General features: G+C 37.3%; 1 protein-coding gene across 1 annotated transcript; it reads right to left on the minus strand.

The window, feature by feature from the left end:
* Window positions 1-1990: 1990 nt before the first annotated feature.
* Xiap (X-linked inhibitor of apoptosis) lies at window positions 1991-14210 on the minus strand. Its single transcript, NM_001246801.1, is given in 6 exon segments — window positions 1991-2209; window positions 6683-6883; window positions 9077-9119; window positions 10047-10125; window positions 12028-12127; window positions 13309-14210. Coding segments are annotated over 6 exon segments (1491 nt in total). The 5' UTR covers window positions 14183-14210; the 3' UTR covers window positions 1991-2015.
* Between the last annotated feature and the right edge of the window lie 692 nt (window positions 14211-14902).

Below are 14902 nucleotides of genomic sequence, written 5' to 3' on the forward strand. Positions count from 1 at the left end.
CACACTACCTACGTGACTTGTACCTGAAGTGTCTTAGGGAACATTTTTTTTTTAAATTAACACTTTTATCCCCTGTGGAATGCTTTAAACGTAAATTTAAATTTAAACCTTAGTCAATTTAGATTAAGTTCGACTATACAACTGAACCTAAGTAGGAGACAATGTAAAGAACTAAGGATTTTCATGAAAAAGCAAAGAAAAAAAGGGAATGTACTTAATTCTGTTAATTTCTATTTAAATTTGCAATTAAAATGACACCACTTACCATAGTAGTCAACAGAAGTTAGGAGAACCTAACAATATTCTTTCTCTTAGAAAATACAACAAAAATCTAAATTGTAACAGTTTCACTCTCAAACTGTGCTCTGTAGTAAAACAGACTAGAGTCTCTGTAAGAGGTCCATTATGATAATTGTTTAGGGTAAATCCTGTGTTCTATGAAGCATTTAGCTGGATTTTATTCATATTGACTCTTATACAAGTTGTTAGAAGTATTTAAACAACTACTCTTGTCAGTATGTTACAATTTCCAAGAGTTCTTAAGGATCTTGAGAAAATATTTTTAAAGTATTTACTACTATTACTAGTCAAGAAACAAACAAACATAAAACAATTAGAGACTTACCATTCTGTACTATATACATCTTAATCTTCCTAACAGTAAAAACTCACATGAAACTTTTAGGACACAAAATGACATGAGAATTTCAACATGGAAAGCTGTCACTAAAACTACAAGCAGCATACAAACATGCTTCTACTTTTACCTACATAAGCAGACAAATGTTTAAAATACTGGGTTAACAAAGATCTTTTAGTAAAGTGACTTAGGCAGGCTTAAACTAGCAAGGATTAAGGATGAATCCTTACTAATTAATTGGAAGATCTGAGACAATATTTTATATTTCATTTTACAAAATCAGAAATACTTATTTTGAAACAAGATAAGAAGACATGGTCTACCTGTCAGAAAACTACCACTCAGAAATATTTTCTATCCACAAAGCAGGTAAAACAAAAACATTTAAATTTCACATTGGCACCAGAAAGTCAACTGGCCTGCCTTCTTGGATTAGAAAAACTAAAACTGAGCAATAAGTAGTTTTGCAGACGTTTGAACATGCCTAAGCCTTTAAATCAGTACAATATTTCTAAAAATTCTGATTATATAAAAGTAATACATACTTATATAAACTTCAAACAGAACAAAATGAAAAAAGAAGGGCTCCTATAAGCCCCTCAAAGACCCATACCCCCACCCCCCTCAAGAAAAAAACATATTTAAGAGTATGATGCATATCTTTCCAACTCTTTTTTGTCCTATACAGATATAAAATTCACACCTTGATTTGGCTCAAACTATACATAGTGTTTTGCCATTTGTAATTTACACTTAATATATCTTTGTTGTCTTTCCATGTTAGTATATGCTGGTTAGATAAGCAGTTTACCATTAAATATCTTTTGGGAGATGGCAAAATCACTTAAAAAACCATTCATACAAGTATGTTTATAAATTTGAAAGAAAATGGACAGAATCCAAAACACAGACACAAACATCTACAAACCAATGTTTATCCTCCCACCAGTGTGGAACAGTGTATTCTCTGTTCACAATAAACAGAGCAAGTGAATGGGTAGATTAACTCAAATCTCCCTGCTTATACAGAACACTCCATTTGTTAAGCTTATCCAAAAGGAATGAAAAATGATAGTGATTAATTCACTTACACATAGAAATCAAGTCAGTGTACTACAAATACACAAGGTGAAAAGTTATAATATTAAATGCTTCTTTGTCTAAGGCTTTAATTGAGTAAAAAACTGGATAAACGATATAGCTAATAACCTGAAAGTTCCAGAAATCCAAAGTTTAGACAGTACCAGTGCTGTTAACATTTGTTTCCACTTGGCAGCAGATGCTAATGGAATGCAATGCTGATTACTTAAAGTTTGCTCACATCACACATTCAATTAGAGTAAGAAGAGTATAACATGCCTACTGTTGCTCTCAATTAAGACATAAAAATTTTTTGTTTGAAGGTAATGATTGTGTAGCACATGGGACATTTGTCAACTGCTTCAGCACACTGTTTACAAGTGACCAGATGTCCACAAGGAACAAAAACTACAGCAATATTTCTATCCATGCAGATTTTGCAAAGCTTCTCTTCTTGTAGGCGCCTCAGCTGCTCTTCCGTACTGATGTCTGCACAAAGAGAAAAACAACATATACTAGTTTGAGGGTTTGTTGTTTAAATTCATTCAAACACTGAGACCTCCTGTGTGCCAGACACTCAAGATTTGGGAGACACGAAAATGACTCACACATGGCACACATTCTTAAGTAGTTTGTATGCTAGTGGGAGAGGCTGTGAGCTGCAGCTAGAGAGGTAAGTACAAAGTATAAAGTAGTCAGTGCTGTAATAAAGTTACAGACAAAGGGCTCTGGGGCAAGAAGAACAAGTTTTCCTGTCCAGCTGGTTGGGAAAGGAACCATGAGGAGGAGGAGGACCATGGTGGAGCAACAATTTGCCAGGCAGAAAAGCAAGGATGAAGTAAAAGTCACAACATACCTGAAGAGCACTGATAATTCTAGATGTAAGGGCTAAAGAGAGAAAGAGGAACTAAAGTTGGGTTTGCTAATGTATCAAGGAGATTGTGATAATTACTGGAAACATAAACGGAGATGGAGGGTTTGCATTTTCAGCTACGTTTGAGATGTTGGCAGGGCATCCAAATAAAAACATGTTTGAGTATGAGTAGCATATATAGGACACTGAAGTAGCTGCATAGTTGAACTTTTGTCAAAACAGTTTGGTAAAAGTCTAACAAATATGCCACAAAACTGTAATTGTAGTCATATATAATAGCAACAAAATTAATAGTAATAGAGCATAAATACTGTGTGCTAGGCACTACAAATAATTACATATTTTAACTATCTTTGTAATCACTGTATACTAATGGTTTTGTGTAAACTTGTGTTTCTCCTTTGGTGTATGTGGAGGTAGGGTGGGAGATGTCAGCGATGTTGGATATGAAGTCCAGGGTATCGTATAGCATTCACTGTACCACATTCTTGCCTCTTACAGCAGTTTGTCAAAAACAAGTTTTCTTTAAAAAATAATTTATTGCATTTTATTTATATTTGTGTAGGCGTGTACATTACAGCACATATGTGAAAGCCAAAGGGCAACTTTTCAAGACTTGGTGCTCTCATTCCACCACCTAGGTTCCAGGATCAAACTCAATCAGGTCTTCAGGCTTGGAAGCAGGTGCCTTTACCCACTGAACAATTACACCATCCTCTAACTCTAAAGCTTCCGGTACTAGTCACACTGGCACGTGGGGACATTTTGTGTATGTATACACATTTATGGAAACATACAATGCATTTCCCTATGTAACTATGTAGCTCCTTTAAAAACAAGCCAGGTGTGGTAGTGTGGATCTCTGTGAGTTCCAGGCCAGCCTAGTCGACAGAGAGAGTTCCAGGACAGCCAGGACTACACAGAGAAAGCCTCTCTCGAAAAACTAAAAACCAACAACCAACCAAACAAGAAACTCAATAAAACCAAAATGAAACAAAAACAGGATCTCACTGTATAGCTCTGGTTGGCCCGGAACTCAGAGATCCGACTGCCTCTGCCACCTGAATGCTGGGATTAAAAATTTGTGCTAGCATGCCTGACACCATTCCTTTTTATGGCATTTAGTGTCCTAGAGGGAACAGTATTTACCAAACTTGTGTATATAAGTGTGCTTTCGTGTGTACATGAGGGGTAGAAACTTGTTAGTTATCTTTCTCAATTGCTCCTCTATATTATTTTTTGAGACAGAGTCTCTCTCTGACACTGGAATTCACTGATTGGCTACACTGGCTGGTCAGGAATCCCTGAGGATCTGCTTGTCTCTCTTTCTCATATACCCAGTGTTGGGGTTACAGGTTCACACCACATCTGGCTTTTAGGCTAGTCTGAAGATCCAAACTTAGGTCCTCATGTTTACAGAGCAATTTACCCATTTAGCTGCCTCCCCATGACAATAATCTTTAATGCTTAAAAGCCTATGTTTTCTTCCAACATAATTTAATGTATTTTCTTTTGCTGTTGATGTTTTCAACAGGTCTTACTATGGAGCCAGGCTAGTCTGAAACTAGTTATCCTACAGCCTCTCCCCCTGATTATGGAGATTATAAATGTGGATCACTGGCTTTCTCTACAAAATATAGAGTATTAGGAAGTATTTTAATTCAAAGCCTACTTAACAGTAAAACCCTCTCTTGTTTTCATATATGAACAGCTGAAGAACACTTAAAACCAAACTGTTTCAGTTACAAAACTTAGATTTTACCCACAACAGTAAAAGCCTCTGTTGTTCTTTGTCTAAAATATTCTAACCCAAACAACAGTAGTGTTTGGGTTAGAACCTCAACACTTGGGAAACAGAAGCAGGTAGCTCTCTGAGTTTGAGGTCAGCATGGTCTACAAAGTGAGTTCCAGCAGAGCAAGATCCCATCTCAAACAATCAAAAGAAATACTCATACTTTTAAAATCAAGGCTGGGGATAATTGTCTAGTATACACAAGGTCCTAGGTTCAATCCCAAACAACCCATAAACTAGGTATAATGTTGCATGCCTGTAATCCCAGAACTTGGGAGGCAGTGGTAGGAGGAACAGAAATTCAAGGTCATCCTCATCTATTAAGTAGTTCAAAACCAGGCTGTGTTAGAAACACTATCTCAAAAAAAAATAATTAAAGTGTGATTCCTGTACCAGATCTTCCAAGATTAGGCCAACAAACAACCTGTCATGTAAAGGGGAGAAGCTCATAGAGCCTCACTCTTCCCTAAGAATTCATACACAGTTAATGGTTATCGAAGACATTTTATTTAAACTTACAGATACTGAAAGATTATCCATTAAAAAACAAGGTGGCACCCAAGGAATAACGCCTGAGGTTAACTTCTGGCCTTTACATATACGAGCATACACACATACAAATAAATTATATATATATCAATCAATCATTGGGTCACAATGGGTGGGGGGAAGGAATTAGAAGGGCATTAGTGGAAGGAATGGGGGTAACTGTAAGTACATATGTACATGTATGACAACACCCAGAAACCAACCTATCTATCCATCCATCCATCATCCATCCATCCATCCACCCACCCACCCACCCACCCACCCACATGTAATTGAGGCATTTAAAAACGGATCAAGTATAGAAATGTTTTAAGAAACTGGAGAAGGCCGGGCAGTGGTGGCACACGCCTTTAATCCCAGCACTCGGGAGGCAGAGGCAGGCAGATCTCTGTGAGTTCGAGACCAGCCTGGTCTACAAGAGCTAGTTCCAGAACAGCCTCCAAAGCCACAGAGAAACCCTGTCTCGAAAAACAAAAAAAACTAAAACAAAACAAAACAAAACTGGAGAAATGAGGGGTGTGGCTCATTGGTAGAGTACTTGCTTAACATGTAATCAGGTCCTGAGCCAAACATACAGCACTAAAAAAAGGAGGGGTATTAAAACCAACTAGGTTTCTGATGATTTAGTGAATTACATTTGTCAAGTGTGATAACAGTGTGATATGGACTGAATGTTTGTGTTCCTAACATTCATATGTTGCAGCTTTAATGTTCCACATAGTGATGTTCAGAGGAAGGGCTTTAGGAAGTATAGTAATGAGCTATTGAACAATGCTTGGGTAAACCAGAAAACATGTATTTGTTCCAGAAGATCACAAGTGAACTGAAAAAATCCTATCATGTAGTAATGTTTCAGCCAGACTAATGCTATGGCATAATGACTCATGTTTGTGATGATGCTGGCATTAACCAACCTCCTGAGTTGCTAGTCAGACGAAAGCACAGCATACAGTTAATGGTTTATATACTTCCTTACATACTTTTTATGAGAATATACTCCTTCATATAAATAAAACTACCATGAAACAATATGCCATATCATGTCAGCAGAAGCCTCATGGAACATATCATGTTCACAAAGTAGCAGGATTGCATCAAGAACCCAGATCAAGTGGTTGACATATGCCATCTATGTTTGTATAAGTATATTTGATGACATTCATTCAACTATGAGATTGTTTAACAATGCATTTCTCACAATGTATCTTCATTGTTAAGCAATGCTCGAATACAATTAGGTTTATATAAAGTCATGAGCATGAGAACTCCTGGGAGAATTAGCATTCTTGTAAGTAAAGAAGAAAGACCTGAGAGGTTATACACACTACTTTGGGAAGGCAACTATCTGCAGGAAGACCTAGATTTTGGCCTTCTCAGTCTTTGAGAAACAAATGCATTTTGTTTAAGGTACATGTTTTATGGAATTTTGTTATAATAGCCCAAGAAACACAGCACTGAGGGCATAATGAAAAAATAGCCTTCTATGTTGAGTATATCAAAGTATTCGTAGATGCTGATACACAGGATGCCTTATATTTCCTTTGAAGTGCTAAGGCCAGAAAGATAGAAGATCAGAATCAAGATGGGAAAGAGTTGCTTATTATTGAAGCTGATTCACTGTTCTTTCTACTTCTGTGTATGTTTGAAATTTATCGTAATAAGAGTAAAAATATTTATGCCAAGGGGTATTAGAAAAAGGAAATGAATGGGCTGCAAAGTTATCTTTGTTTAAAAAAACAATGCATACCTTTCTGCAATGAAGTCTGACTTGACTCATCCTGTGTATTATCTTTCTGAGCACTCACTAGATCTGCAATCAGAACCTCAAGGGACAGATAGCTGCTCCCAGATGTTTGGATCTTTTCTTCCATTGTTTTCTTAATGTCCCTGAAACTGAATCCCATTCGTATAGCTTCTTGTACCATAGGATTCTGGAAGATGGTATCATCTGAAATCAAAGTTGGGTGGAGAAAGAACATAGCAGACACAAGTATTTTCATTAACATGACTAAACAGTAAAACAGTTTAGGGCTGTAAGACTATGATATGGCTGAGGAGTAGTTTAGTGGTAGAGTGTTTGCCTATTTTGTGTGTTGTGTTGTTGTGGCTCTGATTCCCAAACTTGTAAAGAAAAATGCAAGATAGGTAAAACAGGTAAGAAAAGTAACCAGGGGATGAGGAAAGGGCTGTTGGAAGAGTACTTGCCTAGTATACTTGCAGCCCTGGTGTTTAAACCCCAGCAAAACATTAACCTAGTATGGTAGTGCAGGTCTATGACAAACTAGAAGGACTAGGAGTTCGAGGTCATATGCAGCTATCTACCAAATTCAAGGCCAGCCTAGGATGCACTAGACCCCGTTGCAAAACAATAAAGATTGATGCACTCATACATGAAACAATATAGACTCCTGAGGCTACATAGATGACTCCACATATATTAAATGTCCAAAACCAGTATTTGTCAGGGCCAGCAGTAGGAAAATGGAGAATGACTGCTGATGGATGTGTATAAGGTTTCTTTCTGACGTGATGACATTAAATAGTGATGGTTGTACAACCTGGTGAATACACTAAAAAGATGCTACATTTTATAATTTATCAAGTTAGATTTTGCTGTTTGAGTTATATTTTAACTTACAAATATTAATCCAATCCCAGAGCAAGAATCTCATTAGTCATATAAAGAAAAGTGTGCATTTTAAGGATGTTTAAACACCAAACATTCTCTAGAAATATTATAGAACCTTTGTTTTTGTGGGCTGGAACTGAACTTTTATATACTAGATAAACATACCATCACTGAAACACAACCCTAGTTCTAGATGTGTTTTTGATTTCCCCAGAATGACTTTAAAAATGCATGCTAGACAAAAATGATTTCTTTAACTTTGTTATTACTGCCAAATTCATACCAAGTAATGTAGCTCTTAATTTCAAGCATATTTATGAATACATGTAGTATTCTTCTGCCTTGTAATCCTCGACACACAAAACAGATGATGTTACGACATCAGAGAATAAGGACTCACCGGGTATTCTAAATGAAACCTTGTATTTTTGAAATATATTGCCTGGACTGACAAATGAGATCTAAAAATACAAAACACAAGGGACAGCAGAGCTAGGTATGGTAGTAAACACCTTTCATTTCACCACTCTGGAGGCAGAGGCAGGAAGGTGTCTATGAGTTCAAGGCCAGCCTGGACTTCATAGTGAGTTTCAGGACAGCCAGAGATACACAGATAAACCCTGTTCCATAATACTCCCCCCACCAAAAATTAAATCTATAATGTGCTATGGGATTTAGAAGACCTTGTTTACATTTCTAGTTCTATTAATAATTTATAATGTCACATGCTTTAATCCCAGCACTCAGGAGGCAAAGGCAGGCAGATCTCTCTGAGTTCGAGGCCAGCCTGGTCTACAGAGGGACTTTCAGGATAGCCAGGGTTACATATAGAGGAACTCTGTCTTGAAAAAAAAACAAAATAACAACAACAACAACAAAATTTATAATGTGGCCATGGGTAGATCATATAACCTCCCTGTTTCTTCAGTTGAAAAGTAGGAATAACTGCTAGAGCTGTAACTCAGAGTACTTATCATGAGAAAGGCTCCGGGCTCAATCACCAGCACCAACAAACAATAATAAACATCATCACAGGATCTGCTTTTAGCCTCATGTGGGGGCACAAACTACAATCTCAGCACTTAAAAGACGGAGGCAAAAAGATAGAGAGGTCCAGCCAGTCTGGCCTGAGATGGCTCAGAGTTCCTGGCAGTTACTTGGTGGCTCACAACCACTTATAACTCCAGTTCCAGGGGATCTGAAATCCTCTTCTTGCTCTCCTTTTCTTTTTTTGGTTTTCTCTGTGTTACAGCCCTGGCTGTCCTTGAACTTGGTCTGTAGACCAGGCTGCCAGAGAACTCAAGAGATCTGCCTGCCTCTGACTTCCAAGTGCTGGGATTAAAGGCGTCACCACCACCACCCAGCAACACCTGGCCTTTTATTGACATCCTCACTACAGAAATATATGACATAAAATTATAAACACCTCATAAATTTATAGCAACCTCATTAAACATACTATAATAATTTGGCCAAAAAATTAAACAGATTTATTTTAATAAGAATATTTACCAATTCTTTTAGTTAGTGAAGGTGTTTTTTCAGCAGTTCTTACCTAAAATAGAAATATGAATGGTAAGAATTCACTTTAGTAGAAAGCAATTACCTCAATTTGAAAACTTAATACACTCAAAACAAACTGGCTTTATTCTAATTTAAAACATGACTATTCACAAGGGTGAAGCCTGGTGGAACACAAGGAAGTTAAGACTAATCCAATATCACTTCTTTACAGACAAGAAGGTGAGGGTCAATGAGATAAAATGACTTTCTGTAGGGGAAACAAACACAAACTAAACTAAAAAAATTAACAGTAGAACCATTAGGTCAACTCTAAACTCTGATTCCAGTTCAGGGTTCTTCCCACATTTTACTAATGCTTTGACTACCCTTGTCCCATGTATCTATTCAGACACATTTTCGTATTTTTTTGTCCCAGGGCCTTGTTTATGATAGCCAGATAAGGTATAACTGATACATATCTCCAGCCTTAATTTTGCAATTTCAAATACTATGGCTCAGCAGTTGAGAACACTTGCTCAGGCATGCACACAGGCACGCATACATTCACACTAAATCAATCAATCAATGTTTTTTTATATAAGGTGAAAACTGCCAGGCATGGTGGCAGACTCCTTTAATCTCAGCACTCAGGAGGCAAAGGCAGGCACATCTCGTGGGTTTACAAAGCCAGCCCTGTCTTTTTTTAAAGGTAGAAACTATTTGTGAGTGGAAAGTACATTACACAAAAGCCTGATTTCTGAGAGCTAAATGATTTCAGTATTTTAAGTTCTTCACACCCATTCTGTTCACAGTGATACATTATTTTGCTTTGATCTTTTCAAAAATTTGCTTCAGGGTTAAGAATTAGAAGGTTTCTTGAAGTTCTCCCCTTTAAAGTTTACTATACATTAATTATAGTAGTATACCATGCATTTCACTGGAAGAAATCATTAGAAAAACAAAATAACAGGCAACTTACCAAAGATTCTCCAAGTGAATGGGTTAAATGAATATTATTTATATATTCTTGCCCCTTCTCATCCAATAGATATTTACACCTAAAAGATTAAAGACATTAAACTCTATTAGCTGATAAATTAGTGAAGTATTAGTAAAGCCAGTCCTCCTGTGATTCAAGCTAGTCTCAAACTTGCTATTTAGCCAAGGATGACCTCAGACATCTAATCCTCCTCCTCCATATCTCAATTGCTGGGATTACAGGCAGCAATAGGCACAAATTACCCTAGTCTGTTAAAAATACAGCCTTTTCTTTGAGATAGGGTCTTGACAAATTGCCCAGGCTGGCGTCGATTGAGCTTTCTAACCTAGACAGGCCTTGAAACTTCCTATCTTATCAGACTCCTAAGTAGCTGAGATTAAAGGCCTTAGCGTCACTGTTTCTGGGGAGCCACAAAGCAAACTGCTACAAAATTCCTTATAAAGCTTTCATTTCAAGGCTAAAATAATGCTCCTATTTTCCACCCTATCAATATCAATTTTCAAGCAAGAGTTACTAAATTAGCCAATTTTGGTGGTATATGCCTGTAATCCCAGCACTTGGGAGGCTGAATAGGAAGGCTACATGAAAACCAGGCTAGCCTGGACTACATAGACAGAACCTGTCCCCCAAAAGAAAGGAAAACTAGCCAAAAAAGTCATTAGACAGGTATGGGGGTAAATATCTGAAATATATGCACTTAGGGGGTTAAGCCAAGAATATCAGAAGTTTAGAACCACCATTGGCTACATAGTGAATTCTTGCTAGAGCCAGCTCCAAGAGTCCCTGTCTCAAAGAAGAAACAAACAAAAAGGCAGGCATGATACCACACCTCTATAATACTCAAGACGCAGAAGCTGGAATATTGCCACAAGTTTTAGGTCCAGCCTGGTCTACATAGGAAGTTATGGCCAGTTTAGGCTACATATAACAAGACTATAATAAACACAAGAAAATCCAAAACTGCTAACAGGCAAAAAAAAAAAAAGCTATTAAATTAGTATTTTCACACTGATCTTTTTTTTGGGGGGGGAGGGAATTGAGATAGGGTTTCTCTGTGTAGCCCTGACGATCCATAGACCAGGCTGGCCTCAAACTCAGAGATCCACCTTCTTCTGCCTCCTGAGTGCTGGGATTAAAGGCATTTGCCACCACCGCCCGGCCATTTAAAACAATCTTATTTTACATACCAATCCCAGTTCCCTCTCATTGCCCCAACCATCTCCCCATCCCTCGCCCAATCCACTCCTCCAGAGGGCGAGGCCTCACTTGAGGCAGGACCAAGGCCCTCCCCTTCTGTATCTAGGCTGACAAAGGTTCTTTCCATAGGAAATGGGTTCTTTTTTAAACCAATACGGAACACTTGGGTTGCTTAAGGAAGAGTCTTTTCAAATGGTTCTTCTAAAATTTTAAGTTGTATTATTTTATATATTAGAAACTCATACAACTTATATAGCTGAGTACTTTATTTTACAGAGACAAGAGAGTTTCACGATGGAGGCCAGCCTGGAAGACATTGTGAACTCCAGGCCAACCGAGTTAATGTGAGAAACTGTTTCAAACTAAAAGCAAACAAAACACAAATAATAATATACATTATGCCAGCTCTTCAGGACTTCCCATGGTACCATGGGCTCAGGTCACTCGCCAAAGAGTCTACTTCTGAATAAAAAGGATATATTTTTGTATAGTATACTAAATAAAAAGTACACATTTTTGTAATTTGGTGTTTATAAATGGAACCCTCATATAATATATGAACAGTGAATGTTTTGGTTACCAGAAGTCTTAGGTGGGTTTTTTTTTTTTTGGCCTACGAAGTAGGTGACCCCATTTCTATAAACTTGGTGTGAATTACAAGCCATAGTGAAGGCAAAAATAGTTGAGGTGAAAAGTAATTCAAATCTTTCTCCTGCACAATGTCCAACTTGCCTATTCCTGAATGAACAATTAAGAATCTTACCCTGGGTACCACTTCGCATGCTGTTCCCAAGGGTCTTCACTTGGCTTCCAATCTGTGAGCCCTCCTCCACAGTGAAAGCACTTCACCTTATCACCTTCACCTAAGGAAACATGCACGTAAAACTATGTGTATCTGTGCATCAAAAAATGCCCATTCTAACATTTAAGAGGTGTCTAAGTTACATACAATCTCATGGCTTAAAGGAAAACATTCATATTCCATCTAGATACGATCTTTATCATTTGACAGGAAATACACACTAAATTTACCATCCCGATATGGGGTGCTTTGTAGAAGACAACAAAAGTAAAATCAAAGATTTTATGTTAAAAACTACAATTGTTACATTCTTTCTAGTGCATGTCATTTGGGTCATTACTATCACACTTACTTCATCAAACTGAAATCTGTACAAGTTATATTCCAAATGTTAACTATAATAAAATTCAGCAGATACTACAAAGTAAGTGTCTTTAAGGATAGAGCTCTCTGACATGAAAAAGACCTTCAAGATTACTATGTTATATAAATGAAAAAAATTTGAAATAATTTGTATTTTGAATTTAGCACTATTCAATCTTAAAATAAGTGGACCAGGCATGCAGATATAAAATATTCCTAGAAGCAACCATATTACTGGCTTTTAAGTCACATACTGTGACTGTTTCAAAAATACTCTGATGCAATAAGGCATAATACAGGGCAGCTTTCAAATATGTAGCGTATGTTAAAGATGTTACTTTTTCTTTGGTTCTTTTCGAGGGTATCATGACGTAGCCCAAACTGCCCTCAAACTCATTCCTACCTCAGCCTATGGACTGCTGCAATTACAGGTATGTGGCACCATGCTTAGCTTGATGTCAGTTTACCATGAACCAACCTAAATTCTCTGTTAACTCTGTTTATAGGGTTGTGGTGAAGCTTACAGACAATCCATGTAATAAGTATGCTGAGCATACAGAGTAGATGCTCGTTAAATGGCAGCTATTATTACTATTAGACCCATTATTTATCAGGAATCAATACCATCTTTTTTCTTCTCTCAACTCAACCCTCAAACAACTGTATGAATACAGATCTGACTCATAATAGCATGGCCTTTTAAGCATAAATTCAGTAATGACAATGAAGATTTAACATATGAGTTCAGAGAATGATACTAATGATAAGCAATCCTGAAAACTTATGCCTAAATATTTATTAGTTCAGAAGACTAAAGGCAATGATTTTCTTTTTAGGAGCCCTATGACAGATGGAAAGTAATTTACTGGTTAAGTTTACCTAAAGCATAAAATCCAGCTCTTGCAAGCTGCTCCTTGTTAACTGAGTATATCCATGTTCCAAAAGTAATGATCCGTGCTTCATATTCTGCCATGGCTGGATTTCTTGGAGAATTTGCCGAATTGGGGAAATTCCTATCAGAACTCACACCAGATTCACTCCGAACATTAACATTCCGGCCCAAAACAAAGAAGCAATTGGGAAAGTGTCTCCTGTGTTCTGACCAGGCACGATCACAGGGTTCCCAATTTTTCAGTTTCCCACCACAGCAAAAGCACTGCACTTGATCATCAATCCCTGTGTAGTACAGTCCAGCACTGGCCAACTCTCTGGGGGTTAAGTGGGCATAGTCTGGCCAGTTCTGAAAGGACTTCAGCCTGGCTTCTTCACTACACATGGCAGGGTTCCTCGGGTATATGGTATCTGAAATATCTACAACCTGTCCAGTTCTCAAAAGATAATCTGCATGAGTCTCAGATGGCCTGTCAAGAGCAAAATGATTTCTGTTTCCCACATAGTTTTCAGCTTTGTACTGGCCATTTTGGATACCAGGATTTGTAGCCTGTGTGGCACTGTTTTCAAAATAAAAACCATTGATAAATCTGCAATTTGGGGATATTTGCCTGTGTCTTCCAACAGCTGAGTCTCCGTACTGCCATCTATCCACTGCCGCGTGACAACTAAAGCACTGCACAGTATCTCCTTCACCAGTATAAAGAAACCCTGCTCGTGCCAAGGTTGATGCTGAAACAGGACTACTACTTGGAAAGTTAGCAAATGTTTTTAATCTATTAAACTCTTCTACAAATTCTTCATCCTTATTGGTGTCTGCAGGTACACAAGTTCTAGATCCTTCAAAACTGTTAAAAGTCATCTTCTCTTGAAAATAGGACTTGTCCACCTTTTCTAAAAAGAGAACATTGCATTAGGAAATCCAAAACACATAACAAAAGTAACATATTTCTGATACTAAGCACTAACAAATTATCCACTGATAACATAAAAACAGTGGTACAATCACTAAGACACATTTAATTCTAAACACTAGAGCCTTACATTACTACTTGAGTTTTAAAATCTGGTGCTTTTGTTTTTTTTCTCTTTCAGTGTTAAGGCTTCACACAATGCCAGACACATGCTCCAACACAGAACTATAAACCAGCCTGTTTCTCTTATTTATTGTAGTCCTGGATATCCACCTCAGGGTCTTTGGCATTTTCGGCAAGTGCCGAAAATGAGCCTCAATCTCAGTCCCACTTTCTCTTTTGATGGAAAACAATATGTAAACAAACAGCAGAATTACGAATCTTAAGTACTCATTTTATAGAAATATGGAAAGTATGACACAGAAAAATTATAAATATTAAACACATGAAGCCTTTAATTAGGAAAAACATGAATGCAGCATAAAACATGCAGATTATTAAAGACTATGCATAATAGTTATAATGAATCATTTCATATTCAAGGCATCAAAGTTCAATTTTTACTACTTAAAAATGAATGTTTAGAATGCTCATGGATTAATTTTAAATATATTTTTACTTTCTTGCTTAGCAAAAAAAAAAAGTGGTCTGGTGGAGGCCATGCCCAA

The sequence above is a fragment of the Cricetulus griseus genome, chromosome X (genome assembly GCF_003668045.3).
Source record: "Cricetulus griseus strain 17A/GY chromosome X, alternate assembly CriGri-PICRH-1.0, whole genome shotgun sequence".
Taxonomy (NCBI): Eukaryota; Metazoa; Chordata; class Mammalia; order Rodentia; family Cricetidae; genus Cricetulus; species Cricetulus griseus.